This window comes from Sus scrofa, chromosome X (genome assembly GCF_054392235.1).
Source record: "Sus scrofa isolate SSC_HxYL_T2T_F1_AM1 chromosome X, Sscrofa_HxYL_maternal_Yorkshire_Landrace_v2.0, whole genome shotgun sequence".
Taxonomy (NCBI): Eukaryota; Metazoa; Chordata; class Mammalia; order Artiodactyla; family Suidae; genus Sus; species Sus scrofa.
Genome location: NC_139401.1, coordinates 41,068,466 through 41,089,285, shown reverse-complemented (window position 1 = coordinate 41,089,285; position 20,820 = coordinate 41,068,466). Strand labels below are relative to the sequence as shown.

The following is a 20,820-nucleotide window of genomic DNA, read 5'->3' as shown; positions in this document are numbered from 1 at the left end:
TATATTTTTTTAGGGGAGAAATAGTGAAGAGGTACTTGTTTAATAATAGGTCACCCCTTCAGGAAGTCCCCTCTGTGCATATGTGCCAGGCACAGCCCTTTATGCTCACCATTATCTCTTCAGAACCCTTCGAAAAAGCCATTACCTCCATATCACACTTTAAATAAAATGGGCCCAGAGAGATTGAATAATTGGTCAGATGTCATCAGAGTTAGTAATGGGCTGATCCGGGATTTAGCCCCAAGTCTTTTTTTTTTTTAGGGTTTTATTTTTTCTATGATAGTTGATTTACATTGTTCTGTCAATTTCTGCTGTACAACAAAGTGACCCAGTCATACATACACATATATATATACATGTGTGTACACATATATGTATACATGTACACATATGTGTATATATGCATGTATGTACATAAAACCCCAGACTCCTAGTCCATTCCAATTCCTCCCCCTTGGCAACAACAAGTCTGTTCTACAAGTCCATGAATTTGTTTCTTTTCTGTAGAAAGGTTTATTTGTACTGTATATTAGATTCCAGGTATAAGTGAAATCATGTGTTTGTCTTTCTGACTTACTTCACTTAGTATGAGAGTCTCTAGTTCCACCCATGTTGCTGCAGATGGCATTGTTTTGTTCTTGTTCTTTTTTATGACTGAGTAGTATTCCATTGTGTACATATATCACATCTTCTTGATCCATTCCTCTGTTGATGGACATTTAGGTTGTTTTCATGTCTTGGCTATTATGAATAGTGCTGCAGTGAACATAGGGGTGTATGTATCTTTTTGAATGAAAGTTTTATCTGGATATATGCCCAGGAGTGGGATTGCTGGGTCATACAGTAGTTCTATGTTTAGTTTTCTGAGATAGCTCCATACTGTTTTCCATAGTGGTTGTACCAATTTACATTCCCTTTTCTCCACACCCTCTTCAGCCCTTGTTATTTGTTGACTTGTTAATGATGGCCATTCTGGTGTGAGGTGGTACCTCATTGTAGTTTTGATTTGCATTTCTGTAATAATTAGTGATGGTGAACATTTTTTCGTGTGCCTATTGGCCCTCTGTGTTTCTTCTTTGGAGAAATGTCTATTCAGGTCTTCTGCCCATTATTCAATTGGGTTATTTTTGTTGTTGTTGAGTTGTATTAAGTTGTTTGTATATTTTAGAGATTAAGCCCTTTTCAGTTGCATCGTTTGAAACTATTTTCTCCCGTTCCAAAGGTTGTCTTTTTTTTTTTTATGGTTTCCTTTGCTATGCAAAAGCTTTTAAGTTTGCTTAGGTCCCATTGGTTTATTTTTTTTCTGTTGTCTTTTGAGACTGACCTAAGAAAACATTTGTAGGTTGATGTCAGAGAATGTTTTGCCTATGTTCTCTTCTAGGAGTTTTATGATGTCTTGTCTTATGTTTAAGTCTTTAAGCCATTTTGAATTTATTTTTGTGCGTGGTGTGAGGGTGTGTTCCAGGTTCATTGATTTACATGCAGCTGTCCAGTTTTCCCAGCACCACTTGCTGAAAAGACTTTTTTCCATTTTATATTCTTCCTTTGTCAAAGATTAATGGACCTTAAGTGTCTACGTTAGTTCCAGTTAGCTCCAAGTCTTTTGAACGTTCAAGCCTGTGCTGTGTATATGCTGTGTTGGCTTTGATTCAAAGAGGAAAAAGTTAAAGTCTATCAGAGGTTGAAAGTGCCTTATCTTAAAGGGACTTTTTAATTTTAACGGTTATTTGCAGCTGGAGTGTTTGTACTTCCAGGTTGCTTGGGCATGCCAAAAACAAGTTGTAAGTTCATTATAAAATATTAATGTGCAAGGATTCTTGCTCATAGAATAAAGTTTTTTTCCTTTAAAAATTTCAGTGGCCACTCAATGGAGCTGTCTAAAAAAAATCCATGTGTTAAAAACATCTCGTTCTTTTTTATGATCTCAACTCATCTGTTTTGTATCTGAGCTAGATATTCTTCATGCTTCATTTCCTATTTTTTTCATATTGGTTGCTATACAATAAAGGATTTGATTAAAGTGCAGGAAATAGTCATTGCATATGTATTGGTTTTTAATCAATTGATGAATAGACGTTGGTTAAAATGTTTCTAATTTTATGATCTCATCCTATGTCTATGTACTGATTTAAGCTGGTGCTTAAAATTGTCAGTCTTCCATCCAGCATTCATTAGGAACTGTGAAGTTTGTCTTCTAAGCTTTGATTTTATTTGCAGGGAATTTCACCAAAGAAAAGTGATCATATGTATAATATAAGTAGTTTATTTCCATTTAGTTATATCTTTTGGTGGTAAGTTACTATAGTGATTGAGGCTTATATTTAATCTTGTCAGATTATACAAACTGAAATTTGTTTTATGTAAACTAGAAACAAAAGATTTGATTAGTTTTGAGCTAACCATTGCCATAGCTAATTTCGTAAACTTTTATATTGAAAAGCTTTCTGAGGAGTTCCCTTGTGGCACAGTGGGTTAAGGATTTGGCATTGTCAATATAGTGCCTTGGGTTGCTGCTGCAGCACAGGTTTGATCCCTGGTCCAGGAACTTCTACGTGCTGTGGGTGTGGCCAAAAAAAAAAAAGAAAGAAAAAGAAAACAAGAAAAGCTTTCTGAATTTTAGGGGCTATGTTTGGTTCTCTGCCATTACAAAATACTATTTTTGTAAAATGCCTCAAGTTTACAGGGTCTTTTTTAAAGCATTTAAGCAAAGTGTTTAAGAACAGATGTTAGTACATGTTAAAAGTAAAAAAAAGTCTGCTTTTTGAGTTTTAATTATGATAACATTAGAAGGATTTTGAATTGGCAATCAACATCTCTAGAAAAAATTTGTTTTTGAAGTATTTCAGAACTAATTAACATGCTATATGATTTTACAGCTTTTATCTACCTTTTAGTAGTTGACATTGACAAATAAAAAATTTTATTTGTACTAGATAAGTGAAAATATCCCCCAAGAGATTAAAGAGTTTATAAAAGCTATTAAAGAGCTGTAAGTTTAGATTAATTCAGATACAATGCAAGTATCTTAAAGATGACACCTTTGTGTATGCATACTGAAATGGGTTTATTTGTCCATTTGTCCATACAGAAAGCACTTATTAAGTTGTCACTATCATAATTTCAGGCATAGTTCCACATGCTAGAGATACAGGATGGATAAGAAAAAAACCCTGCCCTCAAAAAGCTAGTATAGTCAACCAATAGATCTTTTTAAAAAAGCTGACATTGAAATTCCCATCATGGAGCAGCAGAAATGAATCCGACTAGGAACCATGAGGTTGTGGGATTGATCCCTGGTCTCTCTCAGTGGGTTAAGGATCCAACATGGCCCTGAGCTGTGGTGTAGGTCGGTGTAGGTCGCAGATTCGGCTTGGATCTGGCGTTGCTATGGCTGTGGTGTAGGCCAGCAGGGTATAGCTCTGATTCGACCCCTAGCCTGGGAACCTCCATATGCTGCAGGTGCAGCCCTAAAAAGACAAAAAATAAAAATAAATTTAAAAAAGCTGACATTCAGTTATGCAGTACCTTATTCATGTAGGTTACTGTAACCCCTAACTTTCCTCACTTTCTGTAATGTGTAAGACCAAATAACGAGATTATTATTAAAAACACCATTTCCCAGTCAATGTGCCGTGACTGAAATATGCTAAGTAGATTCTTAGCTCTTTTAGATTCAGGAAGGCTGAGGCTGAGTGAGTGCATGTATACATGTGCATGTGTGCAAATGTGATGTGTGGAGACAATGGAAAGTCACTCCTATTCTAGTATATTTTGGCTGTTGTAATGTTTCTCAACCTTTTGGGGTCTGAGGAATACCAATTACTTATTTGAAACCCTGAAATTCTGAGCCAGGAGTCATGGAAAACTATAATGTGGGCCTGATGAGTTTAATGGCTGTTCTTTTTAACTTGATACATTGGACATAAAAGAACTGTAACTTCTCTCCTGGTTTCGAATAGAACAGATTCTTAATGCTCGCCAATGAAAAAGGTTGAAAATGCACAGACTTCCATTTCTAGGACAAGGTAGTTTAAGCCTCACTCTTAACTGCCTCTTCCCCATTAAATACAACTAAATACTGGTAGTTCAACTGACAGCAGTAGAAGAACTCTGCAAATTGGAGAGAGGGCAAACTAGCTAGGAACCTCAGCACTTGAATGACCATGTGGAGAGGTCACGGTTTTCTTTTTACCTTCCATTTGCTCTGGGTGCTAGAGAGACATAGTACCTGGAACCACCAAAGGGCACTGACACTGAAAACAAAAGCCTGCTTTCTCTGACCAAAGGACTAGGAAAAAGGGAAGCCCAACACAGTTCTTGCTGAGTCCACACCTGGGACCCAGTGGGCAGTTGATCTCCCACAGCCCCAGTAGGAGCAGCAAAGGCCCTTGCTCCACAAGCGGGGCCTTGGGGGCTAGTCTGATCTGCCAACAGCCGCAGATATGGCCATTTCAGCCCCATGCCACAACCCAGGCCCATTCATCTGGTCTGCTGCCAAGAGCAGCCGCCAGGCTATAGCAGCTTCTTTTCCACAGCCGGCCGCGGTGGGTGGTCTGATCTGTCGGCAGTGGTAGCAGCAGCAGCAGTGTGTCTCCACTGCCCTCCACCTCATGGCAGGAGTCCCAGGCCCAGTAGCTTCTGACCTCCTCTCCCTCAAGGTTGCCCTGGGCTAGCTGGCCTTGAGAAGCACCTTTTGTCCTTGAAGATGGCATCAGTAGGGATTGACTGGGAGCCCCCAGCAGCACCAGAAGAATGAAGCAGACTAAAATAGTATTGTAACTAAAGTCCACAAAAATATTAGTCTAGGTTGTATATGCTAAACCTGAACAGGGTGACTCCCTGCTGAAATAGAAGATCTGTGATCTAGGGTCTCCTAATAATGAGCAAAATATCCAGGATGCATTTGAAAACCCCTTGTCATTCCAAGCACCAGGAAAACCACGATTCGAATGAGAGAAGACATTCAACTGAGGCAAATAGTGAGCTGAATCAGATATTGGAATTATCTCATGACAGTTTTAATTCAGCTGTCATAAAATTCAGAATTGGTTACAAATTTTCTTGAAACAGACGAAAGAAGCTAGAATATCTTAGCAAAGTAGAGCCAAGAGCATTTCCTAATGAATTGACTTTGGGGAGTGAAAGAAAGGGATCAAGACTGCCACCATAGTTTTTGTCTAAGCAGCTAGAAGGAGATGTGGAGTTGGGCTTCAAGTGTGATAGTGAGAGGGGAGATCAGGAGATCAGTTTCACACATTGTCGTGGGATATAATGGCCCTTTCTCTTCTTATCCTCCTTGTTCAATGTAGCGTGTGGCTCATTGGTTAAAAGGAAGGTTTTTTTTTTTTTTTTTTTTTTTAATGAGCACTGAAAGGTTGATCCATCCTTTGGAATCTTGTTAACAGTGAGCTTTACTAACTTGCATACTCTTTGTAACATGTAAGGGACTTTGGATCCTTACCTAACTTGAAAAATTCCTTAAGTGTTTAAATACTTAATTTTACCATCTTACATAAACGGTTATATCCACTGATTTTATATTCTTATTTTCTGATTTTTTCCCTCTAAAGCAGTTGCCTTCCAGAGCATCTACTCTACTTCTTTAGACCTGGAAACTGATTACTACAATTATGATTCAAAACCTGTTTTCTGCTGCCCTGCACTGAGCTGAGTAATTGGGTGTAAATGCTTATTTTCTTTGTATACTTTGCCTTTTTGTTAACTGTTTTTTTTCTTTTGGTTAAAAGACCAGAGGTTGCATTATTGCCTGCTGAACATGCTTATGTTAACATTTGTAAAAAGTAAATTACTTTTGGGAGTATTAATGAATAGACATTTAAATTGCATAGTTAAATCTTTTCTACCCTTTACTAAGCAAACAATTGGATTACTCTCCTCTGTGTAAGCATTTAAACAACAATTTATATGCCATGTTGGAGGAAGAGAATATTTGTTTCAGATGAAAAGTTGTTTAAAATCTGAGTGATTCATGGTCATTTCAACTTCATAATTTGTATTATTTATGATAAATATTAAAATTTAGATTATCATATCCAAAGCATTTGTCAGGGAACACCTATAATTAATAGGTGTACATATATGATGTGGGTGAGTGTGGTAGAGGAGAGAGATGCTTGTTTCCTAACTTCAGGACTTGGCTGCTAATGTGTAATGTAACTATGGGATGGGGATGGAGTGTAGATATTGTATATGATGTTTCCCAAACTTAGCTGACAGAGAAACTTCAATATTTTAAGGATTCCTCAAGATGGCAATTTGGGAAACCCCAATTTAGAGTGTTAGCTAATTACATTTTTCTTTCTATGCTACTATATAAATTTTGCATAATCTTTTTTTTTGTTGTCTTTTTTAGGGCCGCTCCTGCGGCACATGGAGGTTCCCAGGCTAGGGGTCTAATCGGAGCTGTAGCCACCGGCCTACACCACAGCCATTGCAATGCGGGATCCTTAACCCACTGAGCGAGGCCAGGGATTGAACCCGCAACCTCATGGTTCCTAGTCGGATTCATTAACCACTGAGCCACGACGGGAACTCCAAATTTTGCATAATCTTGATGCAACTAAAGTGGATAATAGAGAAGGAGTATTGCTGGCTTTGCAATTTCTTTCACTATTTAAATTTTATTTTATTTAGTTCAGAAGTAGATCTAACTTGTTTATGGAGATCCATAAAACATGGTTCTGAATGGGAAGCGATTAACAATACACTATAGAAGTATCCCTGAAAAAAAAAATCTCTTAATGAAGATAGCAACTTAGGTGCTCCAATATTAATTCCCTCTCCTGCTCCTAGATGCAGAGTTGTAATTAATGGCAGGCAACAATACTATTATAGGATATTGTAGCATTTGGGAAACAACCTATGTTAGTGACATGTTACAGACCACATTCCTTTTACAAATAGGATTTACAGTGTAATTTCATACTGTCAGACTTCCGTAATTGTTAGTTTCAGTTTATGAAGACTAGATTATGCACACAGAATTTGACAGTTGTGATAATGTTAGTACAGTCATTTCAGTATCTGTGGGAGATTGCTTCCAGGACCCCCGCAGATACCAAAATTGTCTGATTCTCAAGTCTCTTATAAAATGGCATAATATTTGCATATAACCTACACAATCCTTTCATATACTTTAAATCATCTCTAGATTACTCATAATACCTAATACAATGTAAATGTTAGGTAAATAGTTGCTGGTGTGCAGCATATTTAAATTTTGCTTTTTGGAACTTTTGGGAGTTTTTTTCCAAATGTTTTCTATGTGTAGTTGTTTGAGTCTACAGATGCAGAACCTATGGATAAAGATGACCAACTGTACTAATTATGAGTTATTAAGTTCATGAACACCTGGAGAAAAAGTCAGGCGTGAGTTTCCCAAAAGTTGTTTCTCCGCTAAATATTTTCATTGGGCCAGTTTCTGATATATAGTCCCGCATTTAGAAAGTAAAAATGTGAATGTGTAGCTCTTAATTTAAAAGTAAAATTTAGACTTCTCTTGTGCCATTCATGAGAAAATGGGGAGAACTTTTCTGTGTTCATGTCTAGGACAGGCCCTTCTAAGCACTTGGCCTTTGTGTCTCTGTTTCTGCAAGATACTGTTATCTAAGATCTTGACTTTAGCACCTCTCTTTTCTTTCTGGGCTTCTTGTAGTCTTTTTGTGGGGATCTTCCCAGCAGTTCCTTGGGGAGGAATAGAGGATATGTTCATGTTTTCTGAGATCTGTCTTCTGCCCTTTTCGTTCTATACTCTTATTTGCATCAATAGCTTGGTTCACTCATGCTTCCTAAGGAGTATAGAGATGAGAACTAAGATTTTAGGGTCTGATATGTCTAGGCTTCAGTCCCAGCTTTACCATTCACTGTTTGGCCACAGACAACCTGGCTTGGCTTCAGTTTCCTAATCTATAAAATGGGAACTAATAAATAATTATAAATGAATTATGATAAAGGAGAGAATTTATATAAAATCTTAGCAGCATGCTTGATGTGTTGCAATTGGTAGTTGATGTTGTCTTCATCATCTACATGTTCATCTCTTCCTTGAAGGCTATTGTCCTATCTAACTGAGCTCTCTAAATCTCTGCCTTGATCCATGGAAATCAATATTTTGGAAATCGGTATTTTCAAAACACAACCATGTGTCTCCTTTCTTTCTCAGCCTTCTACCAGTTCTTCTGTAGTTGCTTGCTCATTTGGTGGTGTGATTATTTACCCTGTAACTCTTGCCAGAAATCTGCATGTCACTCTTTCACCCAGCCCCCAGCCACCCCTGACTAATCATTCACTACTTTGTCAGTCCATTTAAGTATGGTTCAGGTGCCTGTACTGTATTGGTTTAGGTCTTTATCATCTTATGCTTAGGCTAATGTAATAACTTCCTGACTAGCTCCCATTCCTTGTCCTTCCTTCCACTCTTCTGTCACAGTGATCTCCACGGCCCTCTCCTCTTCCAGTCACTTGTCACCCTCCAGTTTTTCATGCCAGCAATATCAAACAGCTTGTAATATCCTTCACACACTGTGCTTTGACTTGGCTCCAGGCTGTTGCACATGCTACTTATTTCTAGAATTTCCCATTTTTCTTATTGACCTGAAAAAATTCATTCTTCTTTTTAAGCCCTCTTAGGCGTCCCTGTCTCATAGAGGCCTTCTCTGACCACCTTCCTATCCACAGATGATAAATTCTTGGTATTACACTTCTTCAAAACTTGGTTCTGTAACATTCTATTAAAATTATATACATATACCCACAGCAGTATATTAGATTGGGAATGTCCTGAGGGTAAGAATTGCTTTGCAGTTTTTAGTCTTATTTCCATCAGAGAAAATGAGGTAAATGAATAAAGTAAAATGTGCAAATACCAGTAGAATTTTTTAATGTTCGTGCTTCAGTATCTATTTGTGAGAGTGCTTTATGTATTTAGCTCAAAAGGCCTAACTAAACATGTACAGCCAAATCAGATTTCTTACTTTGGGATGTGTTTATCTTAACAGTCCTTCATATATTTTTATTTTCATTTCTTTCCTCTTATGTCTACTTCCCTTCTCCCTATTTCTTATCTGTTATAAAAATCTTTTTTCTCCTCTCTTAGCAACTCTCTTTGATACATGCTCCATCATATATGAGCTAACAAAGACCTAGAGTCCATATCTCAGCCCTTCAAACACACCCCCTCAGCATGCATGGGTGTGCACACGCACGCACACCCCCACCCACCAATCAGTTTTCCAGAACTTTTGGATCCACAGAGACTGCTGTGTATGCCCTGCAGTCCTCTCATAAAAGTAGTAAATGGCGAATATATCATATGTAGACTCAGACAAGGGGATGATGTGCTACATAAAATCTAAAGCAAGGCTTACTAAACTTTTCACTGAATTGACAAGGTTTGACAGAGGTACTAATTATACCAATACAGGTTCTAAGTTAGTAAATGCTAGTCTTAACTCTATGAATTACTCATCTTTGACAGTTGAGCCAGATTTGTTTTGTTAGCCTATTGGAGATCCATTGCCAGCTTTTTTCAAATAAGCCTCCTCTTTCTTTTTTCAAAGAATGATCTGAACTGTACTGAGCTTAATTCCTTTGTCAGGCCTTGAATTGTTAACATTTAGACAACAGTTCCCGAGACTTTAATTTTAGTCATTTTCCACTCTGTGTGTTTTTCTTTAGCAGTAGCTATGATTAGGCAGACTATTTTCCTTTGGTTTAGTTACTATACTTAAAGTTACCCAGCTTCGGTGTGTGTATGCAAGTGTATGTATTGGAGGTTGGGGTGGGTGCCAGAAGGAGCAACATTTTTGTCCCCCTGTCACTACCACAAAGAAACAGGAAGACAAAGGATTTATTGATAGAATGATATGCATAAGCTCTTCTTTAGTGGTAATGACTAAACTAACAGTATTGAAATAAGAGGAAAAGGACCATTGTTATCTTTATTAGGTATCATTTTTATATACATTTATGTGTCTATAGAGTATCATTTTAAACAGTATTTATTTATTTATTTATTTTTGGTTTTTTGCCTTTTCTAGGGCCGCTTCCGCGGCATATGGAGGTTCCCAGGCTAGGGGTCTAATTGGAGCTGTAGCCACTGGCCTACACCACAGCCACAGCAATGCGGGATCCGAGCCGCGTCTGTGACCTACACCACAGCTCACGTCAATGCCAGATCCTTAACCCACTGAGCAAGGCCAGGGATCAAACCCGCATCCTCATGGTTCCTAGTTGGATTCGTTAACCACTGGGCCATGACGGGAACTCCTAAACAGTATATTTTTAATACTAATGCTGTTATTACTGTATTTTTGCTTTCCTTTTTACCCACTCACCATCTATTTCTCTTAATTCCTAACAGAATTACAGACATAGATTTAGTAAATGAGTAGAAAAATACCTAGACTTACCATGATTTCTCAGAATTGTATATATTTATGTAAAAGTGTGTGAGGAGTTCCCTTATGACTCAGCAGGTTAAGGTTACAGCATTGTCATTGCTGTGGCTCTGGTTACAGCTGTGGCATGGGTTTGATCCCTAGTCTGGGGACTTGTGCATGCTGCAGGTGCAGCCAAAAAAAAAAAAGTTTGTGATAAGTTTTTCAGTGATTTGTTCATTCCTAGTTTGTGTTTGATATATCAATAAGCAGGTATTTCTTGAGGGCCTAATATATACCGGGCACTCATTGAGTTTATATTCTGATATAGACACATATAATATTGCATATATATCATATTACATGATATAAATGCACACATATATTTGTGTATTATACACACACAAACACACAGAGTTGATGCTCGTTATTTGTGGTAATTATGTTCTATAAAGTTGCCATGAACACTGAATGAGTGAATACTGAATCATTGCTACAGGGGGAAATACAAGTTTAGGTTCCTATGGGCCTCTGGTCATGTGTTCTTCAACCAGTCAATATATAACCTGTTTAAGGACACCCTATTTCCTATATATAGTTGACTCATTAACATTGAACTCATGACCAATAGCCCTATAATTTATGCCTGAATGTAGCTTACCTAACACTTGTTATTTTATCTGTAAGGCACACCACAGCCTTCTTGCACTTAGAAACACAAGAGAGAACTTTGGCAGTACATTTCTGGGGCTATTTTACACCGTGAATTCACTGATGAAAAGCACAAAATGAACCAATTACATAGCAAAAAGGACACTTGCTTACAGTATGAGAGCTGAAATAAGGCAGAGCATCGCTATGTTTAACCTTAGCTGGTAATGTGAGTCAGGTGGCTCAAAGTTTTCACTGCTATGCACATGTCTGTGAATGACTGTGAGAGTGCTGTGAGTATTGATTTGGGGTTACAATTAAATTTTAGCAAGTAAATTTACTTAATCTGCAAATAATGAGGATTGACTATATATCAACTAGGTTGTATGTGTGTTTGAATTTGTTCTTGATCTTCACTTCCCCAACTCTTTTCTTCCCTTTGCTTAACTGGTTGTTGCGCTTCATGATTTTCCTATATCTACTGTAGTACCTTGCACAATTCATTATAAATGTCATGAAGCTTCTAGGCTTGTGATATGAGCAGGAACTTCACCCTATTTATTGAAGGTTTCCTGAGATAAGATGTAAGTTTTTGTTTGTAAACCTCTCACAAGGTGAGCACTGTATTATGGATATCACTCCGAAGTTGACATGTAACAATATATTAAACATAGTTCATTTAGATGTAAAATTAAAATTAACAAATTCACATTGACTATTATGCTTGAGATATAAACAGTTTTTCTTCATTTATATATGTCAAGTCATTTAAAATAATTTATAATGTACAGATATTTTAAAAGTTAAAACCTTTGAGGAGTTCCCATCGCGGCCCAGTGGTTAACGAATCCGACTAGGAACCATGAGGTTGCGGGTTTGATCCCTGGCCTTGCTCAGTGGGTTAAGGATCTGGCATTGCCGTGAGCTGTGGTGTAGGTTGCAGACGTGGCTCGGAGCCCACGTTGCTGTGGCTGTGGTGCAGGCCGGTGACCACAGCTCTGATTCGACCCCTAGCCTGGGAACCTCCATATGCTGCGGGAGTGGCCCAAGAAATGGCAAAAAGACAAAAAAAAAAAAAAGTTAAAACCTTTGATTAGGGAGATCTTAGGGATGTATAGACATCTCAGCCATTTAAAATGTTATTTATTTATTTATTTATTGTCTTTTTAGGGCTGCACCCGCACACATGGAGGTTCCCAGGCTAGCAGTCCAGTCGGAGCTACAGCTGCCCACCTACAGCACAGTCACAGCAATGCAGGATCCGAGCCACGTCTGCGACCTACACCACAGCTCCCAGCAACGCTGGATCCTTAACCCACTGAGCAAGGCCAGGGATCAAACCCGTGTCCTCATGGATGCTAGGCAGATTCCTTAACCGCTGAGCCATGCCGGGAACTCCCAAAATGTTATTTTTTTAACTGGGAAATATATGTATGGAAGAGTATATACAAAGAGTATATACATTGTGTTTTAAAGAATACTGATAAAGTGAAAACCCACAAATCCATCATCCATGTTAAAAATAGAATATTGGTATTTATTACCTTTTAAGTCCCTGTATGCCCCTTCCCAATCACAACCTCCCTTCCCTCATAACCACTATTCTGGCTTTTGTACTGATGATTCCTTTTGTTTGTTTGTTTGTTTGTTTAGGGCTGCACCCACAGCATATGGAGGTTCCCAGGCTGGGGGGTCTGATCAGAGCTGTAGCCACCAGCCTACACCAGAGCCACAGCAATGCCAGATCCAAGCCTCGTCTGCGACTTACACCGCAGCTCACAGCAACGCCGGATCCTTAACCCACTGAGTGAGGCCAGGGATCGAACCTGCAATCTCATGGTTCCTAGTCAGATTTGTTTCTGCTGCGCCACGACAGGAACTCCCCTTTTGGTTTTCTTTATAGCTTAACCATCTACATGTGTATCCCTAAAGAGTATATTGTTTATTTGGTCAAAACTGAGTTGCAAGCACAAACTTAGTTGTGTAAGGAAGGGGCAATAATATCCCTATTGTGTGAAGACTCAGGAGAAGAGAAGCCAAACAGAACCTCTGGTTCCCAGCCTGGTTTCATATAGCTGAGAGCATATAGGCTCTGTGGGAAGTCCATTGCCAAGATCCTAAGTAAATCCCAGAACACAGAGGTCTCCCCAGGCAGGACATCCGTGCTCTAGTGCAGGGCTGAGTGCTGAATATCCAGCAGGAATGCGGTCAGGGGGCATGGGCTGCTCTGCATTTCCTGCTTTTCAGCTCACTGAGCTCTGCCTCCCACTCAGCTACTAAAATGGAATGAAATGAGAGTTCTCTACTGATCTAGGTAGCAGAGAGGAGCAGAAACCTCATCCGCCTCTGGTCAGAAAAAGCCAATCAGAAGAACCTGGCCCCAGCTTACCCTGTCCTCCTGTTTTCAAGTGAAAAAGGTGCTCAGTGGCTGTGGGGATCTTCGATTAACCTCTGCTCAATGCATAGCTGTCAGCCCTCCCTTGTATTCCTAGGGCTTCCCTTTATGAGTCTGTTGGATCTCCTATTTGCTGTCCCTTGGCATCCTTTTTACTGGTCTACTCTCATTCTAGCAAAACACATCCTACAATAATTTCTTTAGAAAGTATGCATTGCAAATAATTTATTGAGCTCTTTCATGTCTCAGAATGTTTCTGTGATTATTGATTTTTCTGCCTGGATGTGGAATTTAAAGGTTAGAAATAATTTTCTTTCATGATTTCGAAGGCGTTGCTCTATTGTCTTAATGTTTCTAGTGTTTCTGTTGAAAGATCAGAAGCCACAGAGGTTCCTGAGCCATCATGTGTGAACTATATCATCCTCTCCTCCTGACGCACCCTTACCCACATTTCTGGAAATCTGAACAGGGTTCTTAAATTTCACAATGGCACATGTGAATATGGGTCTGTTATCTATTTTGGTGAGTACTTGGTGAGTCCTTTTAATTAGGGCAACTCATGTTTTAAAGTCTGGAAAATTTTCTTGGATTATTTGAGTTCCTCCCCTCCATTTTCTTTGTTCTTTTGGCTCTACTTTCTGGGAAATTTTCTCAGCTTTACCTGTCAGCCTTACTGTTTAGTTTTAAGTTTCTTTGTGCACTCATTTTTCAAGAGCCCTCTTTTTGTTTTCTGAAAGTTCTGTTTTTGTTACATAGTTATAATATCTTCCTGAGGATATTAATGGTAGTTTGAATTTCTTTTCTAGTTTAGTCCATTTCCTCTAAATTGCGTTTTCTGTTTGTTTTCATCTCTGTCTTCCAAATTAGAGACTCTTCTCCAGATGTCTTGGGAGCTTGGTTGTCTAATCATGATTAGGAATAGAGCAGTGGTTCTTGAGGAATATTTGACAATGTCTGGAGACAATTTTGGTTGTCAAAACTGGATGAGGGGTTGCCGTTGGCATCTCTAGCTGCAGGCTGGAGACACTGTTAAGCACCCTGCAATGCACAGAACGTCCTCACACAACAAAGAGCTCTCAGCCCCAACTTTCCACAGTGCTGAGATTGGAAAGCTGGTAGAGAACTCTGAACTTGCTACCAGAACTTGTTGACTTTGGGTTTCAAGGGAGGGTGATCTGGTTGAGTGGTTTGAACAACTTCTTGTCATTATCTTCAGGTCTTTCCTTCTGGGCCAGTCAGATATTCAGTAGAAAAGATTTCTGCTCCTGCCTGAAGGGTAAAGATCTAGCTTCTAACATTCTTCCCTGTTAATGGGAAACGTCCATGGGCTTTCTGCATTCGCACTACCCCCTTGCTTCTCCTGTAGTATCCACTCCCTCAACTGCCTTGTGTTTTACCCTCTTCAGAAGTGGACATTTTTGAGGATGAGGCAGGGCAGTTATCCAGTGGCATGGAGTAGAGGAGGGGGATCTGTGACTCTGTTTCTCTAGTAGATTTCTCATAAACCTTATTGGTTTAGCTCCACCCTCTTTTTCCCTCTAGTTCTAGAGTTATCTGGAGCTATCTGTTCAGGTGCTTCTTGAGAATTCTATAGTGTAAATGGGTTTGGTTTTGAACTATTCCTATTTTCTACTGGTAATTCAGCTTTCCTAAGTATACTAAGCCAGTTACCATTACTCCAGCTGCTTTCTTACTTCCAAAATTTGGTTATTACTGTTGTCTTCTCTCATTCTCCCAGTCCTTAAAAATTTTTTTTTTTTTTTTTTGGCCTGTGACTGCAACATGTGGAAATTCCTGGGCCAGGGATCAAACCCGCACCATAGCAGTGACAGTGCTGGATCCTGCTGTACCACAAGGGAACTCCTAAAAATTATTTTAGCCTCTTTGCTATCATTTTGTTAGGTTTGGGGAGGAAAATTAATTTAGGTGCATTTGCTAAATCAATCCTGGTATCCTGGAGACTGACATACTCTATTCTAGCATAATTTCATTTAATTCTTGTCACTTCTTTTTTTTTTTTTTTTTTTTTTTTGTCTTTCTGCTATTTCTTTGGGCCGCTCCCGCGGCATATGGAGGTTCCCAGGCTAGGGGTCGAATCGGAGCTGTAGCCACCGGCCTACGCCAGAGCCACAGCAACGCGGGATCCGAGCCGCGTCTGCAACCTACACCCCAGCTCACGGCAACACCGGATCGTTAACCCACTGAGCAAGGGCAAGGACCGAACCCGCAACCTCATGGTTCCTAGTCGGATTTGTTAACCACTGTGCCACGACGGGAACTCCTAATTCTTGTCACTTTTTGATGTACAGTTGTCCCTCGGTATTTGCAAGAGATTGTTTCCGGGATCCACAGGTGCTCAAGTTCCTTATAGAAAGTGGCATATTATTTGTGTATAACCTACGCATATCACCCATAAACCTTAAATTATCTCTAGATACTTATAATACCTAATACCAGTGCATGGGAAATTCAAATTTTGCTTTTTAGAACTTTCTAGAATTAAAAAAAAAGTATTCAATCCATAGTTGAATTCATGGAAGCAGAACCTGCCTATACAGAGGGCCAACTCTATTTACTTTTTTATCAGAACTGTTCAAGTCCTAGGCTTAACCTTTCCTGACGCGAATGAAAACTAGAAAAGATTACTTGGGGGTTTGCATGGAGACACAGCTGCATTCTTTTCAAAACCTTAGAGAAGTTACAGTTAATACTCACTTGTAGCATATTCTAGTTTAATTGATCTTTTACTTTGATTGATTGATTGATTGTCTTTTTAGGGCCACAGGTGCTGCATGTGGAGGTTCCCAGGCTAAGGGTCAAATCAGAGCTATAGCTGCCGGCCTCCGCCACAGCCCCAGCAACGCCAGATCCGAGCTGCATCTGCGACCTACACCACAGCTCACAGCAACACCGGATCCTTAACCCACTGAGCAAGACCAGGGATTGAACCCACATTTTCATGGACACTAGTTGGATTCATTTCCACTGTGCCATGGTGGGAACTCCCTTGACCTTTTACTTTTAAAACATGGACTTCTGCAAGCAGCAACCTACTTTGAGTAGAACCTTGTGCCAAAAATCCCAATCAGTATTCAATATTCTTAAAGAATTGGATAAAGCATATATGTTTCATCAAATCTGAAATGCCATCAATTATCTATTCTGTTTTTATTAATGCCCTGACTAGAATTAATGGAAGTAGGAGAAAGATATTATTTTATAATGATGGCTTACAAGTACCACTATCAATACTTTTCCCTCAGACAATTTCTTAAGAATCAACTATGCTATAGACTAAAAATTTAAGAAAGAAATTTCAAGATTCAAAAAAAAGAGTTTCCACCAGACTGAAACCTAGTCCTCTTGAATTTTTGCTGTTCCTTAAACTGTCATTTAATACGTGTAATACAGAAGTTTTTCCCTCATGCTCATGGCATGTGGAAGTTCCTGGGCCAGGGATCGAACCTGCACCACAGCAGTGACCTGAGACACAGTAGTGACAATGCTAGATCCTTAACCCACTGCATCATAATGGAACTCTCATAAATGTTTTTATATACACTTTGTTAACTGTACATACACTCCCCTTTGCCTCCCTGCTTTTTAAGTTGGGCAGTCAAGCCAGATTTTCTCATAGGCTGCCTCTTTTTAGCCTTTGACCAAATAAATGTAATCGAATCCTGCTGAAATTACAGACTCTATATACTTATTTAAATTTATCAGTTTCCATTGAGTTTCTAGTTGATGGATTAAATCATACAAATACTTGAAGCATATTTCCATGTCTTTTTAGTGTTCTAATTTTGATTCACCTTCTCTAACCCCCTGGGTGTCATTGAGGGACAGATCTATGAAATGCTTTACTGGTAACCTGTGTTCAGGTAATTAATAGTTCATAGATAAACTCATTTTCTTTGCCTCACATTATAAAATTAGCGTAAAGAACTGAGAATTTGATTTGATTTTTATTCACAGATTTAAACACATTTCTGTGTGGTTTTTTTTTGTATCAATATTGCCTATTCTCTCCATTCTTCCCAGCTTTCTTCATTTTACCATTACTAAAAGGATTGGGGAAGATGCTATGTCTTCTTCCTCACCTTTGTTCAAACAGGAAAAAGTGAAGAGTTGGCTCTATTGACCACAAATAATCCCACATACTAATCTTGGAAACAATCCAAAAGGTGTAGGAATTGAAGCACACTACACAAATGTATACATAAATAGAGACCCCAGGGTTTATGTGTGGACAAAAGCCAGTTATGCTAAACATTTCCTGAATTGGCTTGCTATTGTCAGAATAAGTAATCACAAGTAAGACAACCAGATTGAGAATGAAAACATTTGTGGGAGTCCTGACTCACATCGTTATATTGTCTTCTCACAGAGTAAAATCTTTGAACAGTTTTGAGTGATTATCAAAAAAAAGTTCTTTTTGTATAGAGTTGTGAACATTATTACCATTTCTTATTTCTCTAGTTTAGTTTTGTTAGGTTGCTTAAAGAGAGAGATTTGAAGCTAGTGTAATTGATGTCCTGATGATGGCATGGACATCAGCTCATTTATGTGATCTCGGAGAAGTGTCTAAATCTAGGGTAGATTATATTCTTTTGTCTGTCCTCTGAAAGAATAAAACAAACTTACACTTTAAGGCAAGGAGGACCACATGTATCCTAGTTAATTAAAAGCTTTTCTCTTGTGAGTGACCACGTGCATCCAGGTGTACTGTTTCTACCTGTAAAAACCAATGAGAGCATTTTGTTTCCTGAGAAGAGGGGGAGATACATACATGTATACTTGTACGTGTGTATATTTAATGACTTAAACCATACTAGCCTTCATGTTGTATTGCACTCTATGTTAATCAGTAGTTGATCGAAGCATGTTGGATTATCTTTAGTTCAGATGCTTATTTGATAAATATGATTCACAAGGAACCAAGTGTGTATTTGTTGTTAATGCCTGAGCCCAGGCATCAGTATTTTCTCAATCATCCCAGTTGATTCAATTGTATGGCCAATATTGAGAGCTACTGATTTCGTTTGAGGAGAGGACTGGGTAAGAAAATGAGTGGACCAGTGTTTCTGCTAGTAGAAATTACTTCCTTTCCTATGACAATTTGGAATAATTCTAAATAGAATAATTTGAACTTTGAGGAAGATGAAGGATTTCTCTGTGACTTTAGGTGAGACTGGAGTGGTTGTTGGAAACCAAATAATGCAGGGCTTTCTCTTTGTGAGGTGCTTGTTCAAGTCTTCTGCCCAGATTTCCTTGGTGTGTATTTTCTTGTTTTATTTAAGAATTATTAATAAATTTTGGTTCTTGACCAAAACATGTATTGCAAATATATGTGTTGCATATACCTTCTCTGTGGGATTTTAAGCAGAAACATAATGTCAGATTTTCATTTTCATTTTTAAAATATAGCTGCAAGAATGGAAGAAACAAGTTTTCAGTGGTTCTAGTAGAAGCTGGTAGTAGCTTAGAGTATGAGACATGGAGCAAGTGGACAGGATTAAGAGATACTTGAGATAAACTCAGTAGGACTTGGTGAAGATTAGATAAGTGATGGAGAAGATGGGAGAATGATTTAAGTTTCTGGTTCAAAAGGTAAAAAAAAAAAAAGAGTTCCCGTCATGGCACAGCGAAACGAATCTGACTAGGAACCATGAGGTTGCGGGTTTGATTCAGTGGGGTTAAGGATCCAGTATTGCCATGAGCTGTGGTATAGGTCGCAGATGTGGCTCGGATCTGGCGTGGCTGTGACTGTGGTGTGGGCCTGCAGCTACAGCTCTGATTAGACCCCTAGCCTGGGAACCTCCCTATGCTGCGGGTGTGGCCCTAAAAAGGACAAAAGACAAAAAAAAAAGTTAAAAGTTATGTATACTACTACTGTGATCAACTTCTTACTTTAAGATGTTGATAATATGTAGAGAAAATTACAAAGATTATTTTCCTTGAACATAAGAATACTCTTTCAAATTAATGTTTCTTATTTTTTTTGGTTTACTAATTTAAAACCAGTAATTACCTCATGAATCATAGAAAAATATGTTCAAAATTATATGTTGAAAACTATGGCTATGGTAGACAATGAAATATCAATAAGGTATTGAAAGTAAATAGGAACTTAAGAAAATTAACCGATTAAACTTGGCTTTTTTTTTTCTTTTTAGGGGTCCCTTCAGTGTTGTACGACGATGTATCAACAGAGAAACTGGGCAGCAATTTGCTGTAAAAATTGTTGATGTAGCCAAGTTCACATCAAGTCCAGGGTTAAGTACAGAAGGTAAGAGATGGATTTCAAGTAAGTTATTTGATGTCTGGCTTTATTTCATCTCCAATCCATCTATCAACCTAACCTTCATCTGGGGGTGGGGAGGTGGAGGGTGTAATATAGTGGGAAGTGGGTGGAGATAGTTTAAATTCCATTCTAATTTGTCAGAATTCTAGAACACAGTATTTGAAGGATAGCTAGGGTGATTAACAGAGTTATGAAGTCATCTAGGATTGCTATAGGTCTATTTTTTTTGACTAGGAAGAAAGTAAAATTTGAACGTGTACATATATATATTTTAGGGTCTAACTTTGAGTCCTACAATATGTAATGTGGGATGGGAAGGGTGAGAGGAGAATAATGGCTCAGATATAATCATTGCAGACTCAAAAGAAAGTTAAGATGAGTTCCTCTCAAGGTTGTAAGTTACTACCCTTAGGATTATGATGTAATAGAACTAAAAGACTCACATATCACGTTTGCCTTAAGTCACTTATGTTTGTACGTGTGAAAATTGGAAAGATCAGTACCATTAGGATTTGCAGGACATAAAACTTTGTTTCAAGATATTGATATGGATAATCATATTTATGTATAAATATAAAAGAACACAGGCATTTTTAAAGTTTTTTTTTGCTGTTTTTTTATGCCATAGTTTCATATAGTCATGATTCACATATGCTCATACTTAACATGGCACAATTATTATATTAATTTTTCTAATTAGCCTGTCTTTTAATTTCAGACTTTTCCATAGTCCATTAAAAGATGTATCCTTTAGTCCTTTCCTTCTTAATCCCAAGAGCAATGATAGTTTAAACTGGAAAAGCTAAGGCAGAATAGTAGCTTATTTATATTTATCCTGTTATCTTACTTGAAGAAGTAGAAGCCCACATACTGTGAGCTCCAAGTTAATCTATTCCTGCAGATCTTTTTTCAGGATCACTACTTTTAAATACTTTTTTGAAGCCTTTTGAGTTATCATTATCTATATATTGGTTATAGAAGATTCCTAGAAGTTATTACAAAGAATCAATAACTGATTTTTTTAGTGCTTTAAACTTTAAATTTAGAGTAAGATTTAGAGATTTTATAGCTTA

The 20,820-nt window shown here is 38.3% G+C and overlaps 1 protein-coding gene across 28 annotated transcripts in view; it reads left to right on the top strand.

The window, feature by feature from the left end:
• Window positions 1-20,820, top strand: part of CASK (calcium/calmodulin dependent serine protein kinase) — a 371,692-nt gene that overhangs the window by 55,520 nt on the left and 295,352 nt on the right. For 14 of the 28 annotated variants that reach the window (XM_085007759.1, XM_085007763.1, XM_003360270.6 and 11 more), the window contains one exon: window positions 19,620-19,732. In XM_085007759.1, the coding sequence (XP_084863885.1) occupies window positions 19,620-19,732 (113 nt within the window). Of the gene's footprint in view, window positions 1-19,619; window positions 19,751-20,820 lie in introns of all 28 variants that reach the window. The other 14 variants (XM_085007756.1, XM_085007749.1, XM_085007762.1 and 11 more) reach the window with 1 other exon arrangement.